General features: G+C 42.0%; 1 protein-coding gene across 1 annotated transcript; it reads right to left on the minus strand.

Moving 5' to 3' along the window:
• Window positions 1-152: 152 nt before the first annotated feature.
• On the minus strand, window positions 153-6,980 carry arl6ip6 (ADP-ribosylation factor-like 6 interacting protein 6). Its single transcript, XM_034101140.1, has 4 exons — window positions 6,566-6,980; window positions 711-764; window positions 457-589; window positions 153-321 (listed from the first exon to the last, which is right to left on the minus strand). The coding sequence occupies exons 1-4, from the start codon at window positions 6,765-6,767 to the stop codon at window positions 246-248; spliced, it is 465 nt and encodes a 154-aa protein (XP_033957031.1). The 5' UTR covers window positions 6,768-6,980; the 3' UTR covers window positions 153-245.
• Between the last annotated feature and the right edge of the window lie 110 nt (window positions 6,981-7,090).

Genomic DNA, 7,090 nt, shown 5'->3' on the forward strand with positions numbered 1-7,090 from the left:
ATAAACCAACATTTAAATGACTGGTTTTAATGCTATATAATAGGAAAACAAGTGGGGGAATACTTTTGCAAGGCGGTTTACATAATGTGTAATCGGGTCATTTCCTGTTCCTCAGAAACACTGTGGTCCTCTAAACACATAATGAATACACGTCCATTTCAAACTTTTATTTTCATTTAATAGTAAAGATTCCTTTCCTTTACCCAGCACAGGCTGCTCGACGCCTTTGAGGGGGTGTGTGTGTGTCAGGTGAGGCTCCAGATGACAGTGAGCATGGACATGATGCCATTAAGGACAGCAACGCCGAAACCAGATGCATCTCTAGAAGAAAAACACAGATTCCTGCTTTTAAAGTGTTGTATCCCTTAACTGCTGTCTGCTAGTGAGGTTATTTTGATCACAATGATTGGATGTTTATTAATATTCAGATATCAGTCTGATATATTGCTTTTTTACCTGATGTGTGCCGGTTTCAGCGGTTTCATGGATACAATGCCAGGCTGGTACGAGTCCAGGTAGGTGAGGGTCCACGAGAAGACACAGCAGATACATCCCACTGATACTGACAGCACCAGGATACTCCAAAAACCTACAAACACACACACTGAACAATTACTGTACATAATGATATATTGATACTTGTAATACTGTATTCATGTGTTCAACAGCTCAGTAAATCTGGGACTAAATGAACAAATCTAAATGTTTACCCAGCATCCTTTGTTCAGTCCCGTCCTCCCCTCGAACTCTTTCCGCACGCAGCTCTGAAACAGAAAAACTGAATTATGAGGGAAAAAATCTGACTTCTCAGAATTTTAAAAACATTTTTCCCCGAATACTTTAGGTAGATTTTCCTAATCATACTCAAATACGTTTACTTAAGTGACATTCTTGATGTAGTACTGCACATCCAGTGGCGACTGGTCTTTAGGGGCAGGTGGGGCACAGCCCCACCTAGTGTCAGCAGAAAGTATTCAAATAATGATTACAACAAAATGCAAAAAATAAATTAAAAAATATATAAAATATATTTTAAGATCATGTTTAATCATCTGATTCGTCTGTACATTGCTGTTTTAGTATGTGTTCTTCTAATTAGTGTCTACAGTGTGTGCCTATCAGGGGTGAAAGTGGTTTGAATTTCTTGCAGGTACTATAATGCTACCCCGACCTTCATTGGTTCGTTCTCCTCCCGCCCCCAGCTTCATGCATCCCTGAACACAAACTGGCTATATAGTGAATATAGGCTGTCCATGAATGCCTGGAAGTCCTTTGTTCCCCCTGTCACATCCAGTGCCTGGTCAACAGCAAGCTCCAGTCTGTGATTAAGGCAGTGCCATAGTATGATGCCTGGGAAGTCATCCTGGAGCAACTTCCCAACACCCGACTTCACTCCCAGCATGACACTGGCCCCATCACTGCAAAATCCAATGAGGATTTCTCTCAGCAACTCAACAGTGAAGCCATTTTTAAGCAAGCAACCCATAATCTGTTCCTTGATATGAGCAGCAGACATCCAGCTCAACCAGGTCCAATGGAAAGGCAATGGGCTCCATGTCTCCATCAACACGAGCCTTCAGGAACACAATTAGTGTTGATTTGTGCCCAACACTGGTTGACTCATCAGCAGTGGTGTAGTGGGCGTTGGACGCGGGGGTACGCCGTACCCCCACTTATTTGGAGCATGATCTTTTTTGTAATAGTCTAATAAATATAAAATCATTGCCAGTCTTATCAGTTGCAAGTGTGTATTTGTTGTAATAATGACAAAAACATAATACATTTCACAGTAATTATAATAAAAAATAAAAAGGGATTTCCTTAAAGAATTATGATTAGTCATCAGGCTCGTGACCCCGCGCGAGCTGGGGGTGTGTCAGTGACACACCCACGGCCAGTTTACCGCCCGCCGATTTTGCGGCAGCTCTTTCCCTCAAGAACGCTAACGAAAAAGCTCTATAATGGCAGGCAAACATTTTTTACTTGACTTCTTTTCTAAAAAGAATATAATTCACAAGAAGAAAGAGTCTAGCAGCACCGAAGCTACAAGTGAAGCTGCTACTAGTACTACAGTACATCATCAGAAGAGCCGCCTAAAGACGTGGATAATGCTAGCTAACGTGCACGTTAGCTGCGCTAGCAACGTTCCCCTGGCTAGCTCAAGCTCACCGTTCCCAGAGGTATGGACGGAGGAGATGTGGCGGAGGAAACAAGAGACATACCCGTGGATAGACTGCAAAGCTGGGAAACTGGGCTGCAAAGTTTGTTCATCCATATCTGATGTATCAGTCTTCAAAACGCAAGGTGTGTGTGTGTGTGAGAAAAGCAGCGCTGTCTGCTTAGTTGCAATACTGTAGTTTATGCAATTTAGGCCTATACATTGTTTATGTAACGTATGTGCCAGTGTGTCCATGGTTTTGAGTCTGTGTGTGTCTGTTGAGCGCAGCGCCGTCTGCTTTTTGCAGTACAGTAAGTAAAGTAGGACTAAGCATACCGGTAGTTTCTGTGGACCTGTCTTCCCGTTTTGTGAGTGCACTGCGCGCGTGCGCACTTGTTTGGGATGACCTAATTTAAAATAGCGTCCCCCCAGTAAAAAAATCTCCACTACACCACTGCTCATCAGCCAATACTGTGATTTTTCTCTTGGTCTCTATTATGTTTTTTAGAAGTTCCTTTTTCATCTGTGATGACACATGCTCAATTATGTCAACACAGACAGTTTTGCTATGTAAAACACGCCCTAAATCAGCAGAATGTGCATGCTGCAGGTCAATCAGACTCTCAAAGTCTGTGAAAGGCTTGTTGTTCTTGGCCACATAATAGGCTGTCATGAATACCTTGGCAGTAGACTCAAACACAGACTCCTGACTACTCACGTTCATGTTCAGAAGAATATCTTTCTTTGCTGTCTGAAGAATCTTGACTGCTTCATTATGTGCTGCAGAGTTCTTGTGCTCACGGATTTGTTTGCGCAGTGATGAAAGCTGGACATCCCTTGATTGACCAGCTGGGATTATCTTTCCATCAGCCCACTGAATAGCAATATTAACATCACGGGATGCCATGACACCTAGATCCTTCACATCATGGCATGGGGTACAGCCTAGCCTTCCATTGTGAGCATACATCCATTCATGTTTCTGTTTGAACTGTTCATATTGTTCTTCTTTCCATATAGAAGGGTATGCAGTAGGGCTAGCATCACCTGTGGTGGCTTCTGAGGGACCTGCTGCCACTTCTTCTCGCTGAGTCTCCTATTCCTCCCTCTGGGCCTCAACTGTTATAAATTAGAATACAAATGTATAACTAAATTCAGCAGACAGTCAAAAATGTACAAGTCTCTGTCTTTCTTAGAATTTTCAGAATATTGGTTACATAAATTAAAATACTAATAAAATAAAATGTCTCAAAATGTATGCAACAATGTGCAGATTAAAATAGAAGATATTAAAGCAAAAATATGTAATGTTTATATTTAAGATATACAGTTTGCTAGTTAGCTAACTTATTATACATCATGGCCAGGTTCATTCTCTGGGCTAAATAAGCATCATCACCTGTGTCATCCTTGTTTTTCTAATTTTAAGCACATTCTGAGTTTCTTCATCTCTCTCCTTTCTCTTAAACATCTGAAGAATCGTCGTTTGCATTTTTGCTTTAATTACCACGTAGCCTAATTTTCTAGCTGTCATTCAGTCACTCTATTCCTTTCTCCTCCCGCTGTTCTGATCAAGTGTGAAAAAGCAAATACCGGGGCTGCAGTCGGATAGTTTAAAAATCAGCTCCTAAGTTCTAACCCTATCGTCTATTCCTTGACCTCTGAGTGAAACGTCACGGGGTTAAGGGATAGTGGATAGGAGAATTCAAAAGGACTTAGGAGAAGAGACTGCGGTACTTTAGAGAATCCGAATGCACTTTCACTATCCGACGTGTTTATGATGCGCCAGCGGACGTCATTGTGTGCGTCTGCTGCTGTGGGGAAACTATGGAAACCACAGTTTTCTATACAGCGGACGACAACATGGATGTTTAATAAGAACAAGGGACTCCTGTGAACTCATCTAGAGACTCTGCACCGTGCTCTGATGCTGCTGCTTTGCTTTATGAACGTGGACAACAGAGAAACATATTCTTCATGACCAAAGTTGGAATTGAAATAAAAAAGGAAAGTGAAACTTATGCTCGTCACCCTCTCCCTCCGGTCCACATTAATATAATGATCCCAATACGTATGATTGTATGAACTAAAGATCTTAAAATCAATACAGATGTATTTATTATAAACGTTAGTCCTTAACATCTATCAGTGTGTATATCACCATTCAAACATCTTTTAAAAGTTGAACAACCCCCACACAGCTCAGTAAAGACTGAAATGTTGACTTTATTTGATAATTTCAGTGAAAACTAACGTTCATATTTCTCTTTTTGATTATAATACTGATGAACGTTCAAAACAAAGCACTTTGGCAACTTACCACCTACGTTTTAAAATGCTTAATAAGCACCGTAACTTTCATGATATCATTTCTCGGTCATAATCGGTTGTTTCCGTGAACGGCCGAGACTCGAGTGACGGCAAATGCTGCGGCTGCAAGGCATTGTGGGGCAGCATTTTCGCTTCTCCTGTCGGTTAGGCAGGTCCAGTGGTTCCTAAGCTAAAGGAGGTTATAAAGGAAGTTTGAAACCTCCTTTCCTATCATTCTCATCATTCTAGAGAATTCGAACGGCATTTATCATGGCTGCCACTGAGGGACTTCCGGGTCATTTCACTCCTTTAGGAAGGTTCCTAAGCTAAATGGACTATTCGACTTCAGCCCGGCTCTATCGAAATCAGTCGGAAGTCTCAACGGCTCATTTCCAAATAAACGTGGATTTGCGTAAAAAACAATTTTTTCAGAATATGAAACTTTTATTTCCAAAATCACACGATAAATACATTTTTGAAGCTTGTAAAGGGACGAAGACGGGCACCTCTCACTCGCAATCTGCTCTTCCGCAGCGCCGCCCCCCCTCCCTCCGGCTGAAATTATGAATGCAAGGTGTATAGTAATCATAGATAACACGGCAGGGTCCGTGACAGTTTGTTTTCATCTGATTTCAATTAAACAAAGTCTTGGCTTTCAGAATATTAAACTTGTTTCGGCAAATTCAGATGATAAATACAACTTTGAAGCTTGTAACGGCATAATTACAAGCGGAGAACGGAGTAATTTAACGTCACTGCAGGCTTAACAACAGCCGGTGTTTCTCGTGAGTGGTTTCCCCGGGAAACACACAAAACACACACACACACACACACACACACACACACACACACACACACACACATCCCCCAGACCAGTAATCCAAACCAAAATATCTTCCCTTCGTAGTATAAATTCCACGGGTGGAGCTGTCAATTCTTCCTGGTCCTCCGGACCGCCTGGAAATCTCTTACCGGTACTAAGGACCGGGTAGGACCGGCAGACTTTCACCACTGGTGCCTATTGAGCTGTTTAGAGCCATGTGGGACAAAACCTGATCCTGCCCCTCCCTCTGACTGTCTAAGTGAACGGTGACTGCAAAAACTACACTGCGCATGCTCAGAGTATTTTCCTATTTAATGTGTGTGGCAAAAAATAATGACCATAGGGGCAAAGTGCTGCCATCCCCACCATACGTCATTTCACATAATTCAGAGCTGATTGGCTGTAAGTACGTGTGCCGCGAAAAGTGTGGTGTGTGAAGAGGAGGAGAGAGAGCTGCAGTGAGGCGTCCTAAAACCAGGAAGTAAGCTGCGCATGGCTTCCCTCCACAAAAAAGCAACGAGATTTCTCCATAGGATTTTAGAAAATAGCTCAAAATAAGATCTGTGGGAAACGTAGCTGTTAGATAAATGTACGTTTTGTTCAGCCGGATAATATCCACATGTCTACCCTACTTTTATCATTTTCGAATCAAAAATCTATTGATTATATTAGATTTATGATAGACTTTTTAAACTACAAGAAGATAAGGAGGACTTTTACAAAAAAGTAATAGAGATTTTTGTCCAGAGGGATAGGCAAATGGACTTCATCTTCAAGTCAAGGTAAGACTGCAATTTTATTGAACATGGGATCTTACTAAGAGAGAACAATTCAATATTTAAATGATACAATTACATTTTTTGGGTATCCTTCTGTTGAACTGTCTGTTTAAAAGTAATTGAAGCATCAGACAAAAAAAGCTTTTGAAAATAATATTATATTTTGATTTAATATATTTGTAAACCTGAAGAGTCAGTGCCAGTGCCTCACCAGCCATGAACCTCTCTGCAGAAGCTTATATAGACATCTGAGTTTTTTGTGCCCCACCACTTTTGTACATATAGAAACGCCACTGTGCACATCTAGTATATTCACTTTTTGGTATTATAGTAGTAGCTACTTGTACTCAAGTATACTCGGACTACTTTATCCACCACTGATTATTTGTAGTTTATAGCCAAGTTTCAGAAAATTGTATGTAAAAGCAGCAGTTTGCACATCATTGTGTGCGCGGGAGGCGAGACACACCTCTGTCCACAGGCGCACGCTCTTACCTTTGAGTATGGGGTAGATGAGAGCGCACACAAAGCCCACAGCGGCCGCAGCTGCAGCGGAGCCCAGGACTGACAGCACGAGCACCGGCCACGGTTTAAAGCCGCTCCGGTTGGTGACTGACCGTCCCGCTCTTCCCCATTCATTGTCTCCTGACAGGAGACTCTCCCCGGGTCTCACAGAAGGACAGTCTCTGTGCTCCATGTCCGGAAATGTGTCTGAAAAGTTCCCCGTGCCTCTCTTGACGCACTTTAACGTAACTTGCTTTAACGTTATATTGGACACAGATAGCGTATTAACTAACTTCTTTACGAGATAGACTGTGTCAAAAAGTGCACATTATAAAAATGACTGAGCGTCCCGGAGGAGCATCAGGAATGTTCTTCTTCTTCTGCCTGTAGTAGCACTTCCGCACACATAAATGTCCCTCGGGCTATTCCGTCACTGTAGTTTTATTTAGGAGAGGAGTATCCTATCAGAGCTTTTATTTTGAAAGGAACGGTATCTCATAGGCAGAAATGTGTACA

This window comes from Pseudochaenichthys georgianus, chromosome 2 (genome assembly GCF_902827115.2).
Source record: "Pseudochaenichthys georgianus chromosome 2, fPseGeo1.2, whole genome shotgun sequence".
Taxonomy (NCBI): domain Eukaryota; kingdom Metazoa; phylum Chordata; class Actinopteri; order Perciformes; family Channichthyidae; genus Pseudochaenichthys; species Pseudochaenichthys georgianus.

What these genes read in the sequence shown, in the direction of transcription:
- arl6ip6 (XM_034101140.1), bottom strand. Translation starts at nt 6,767, where the DNA reads ATGGAGCACAGAGACTGTCCTTCTGTGAGACCCGGGGAGAGTCTCCTG. An exon ending in GACTGAACAAAGGATGCTGG is followed by an intron (nt 590 to 710) that starts GTAAACATTTAG and finishes GTGTGTTTGTAG; the next exon opens with GTTTTTGGAGTATCCTGGTG. An exon ending in CTGAAACCGGCACACATCAG is followed by an intron (nt 322 to 456) that starts GTAAAAAAGCAA and finishes TTTTTCTTCTAG; the next exon opens with AGATGCATCTGGTTTCGGCG.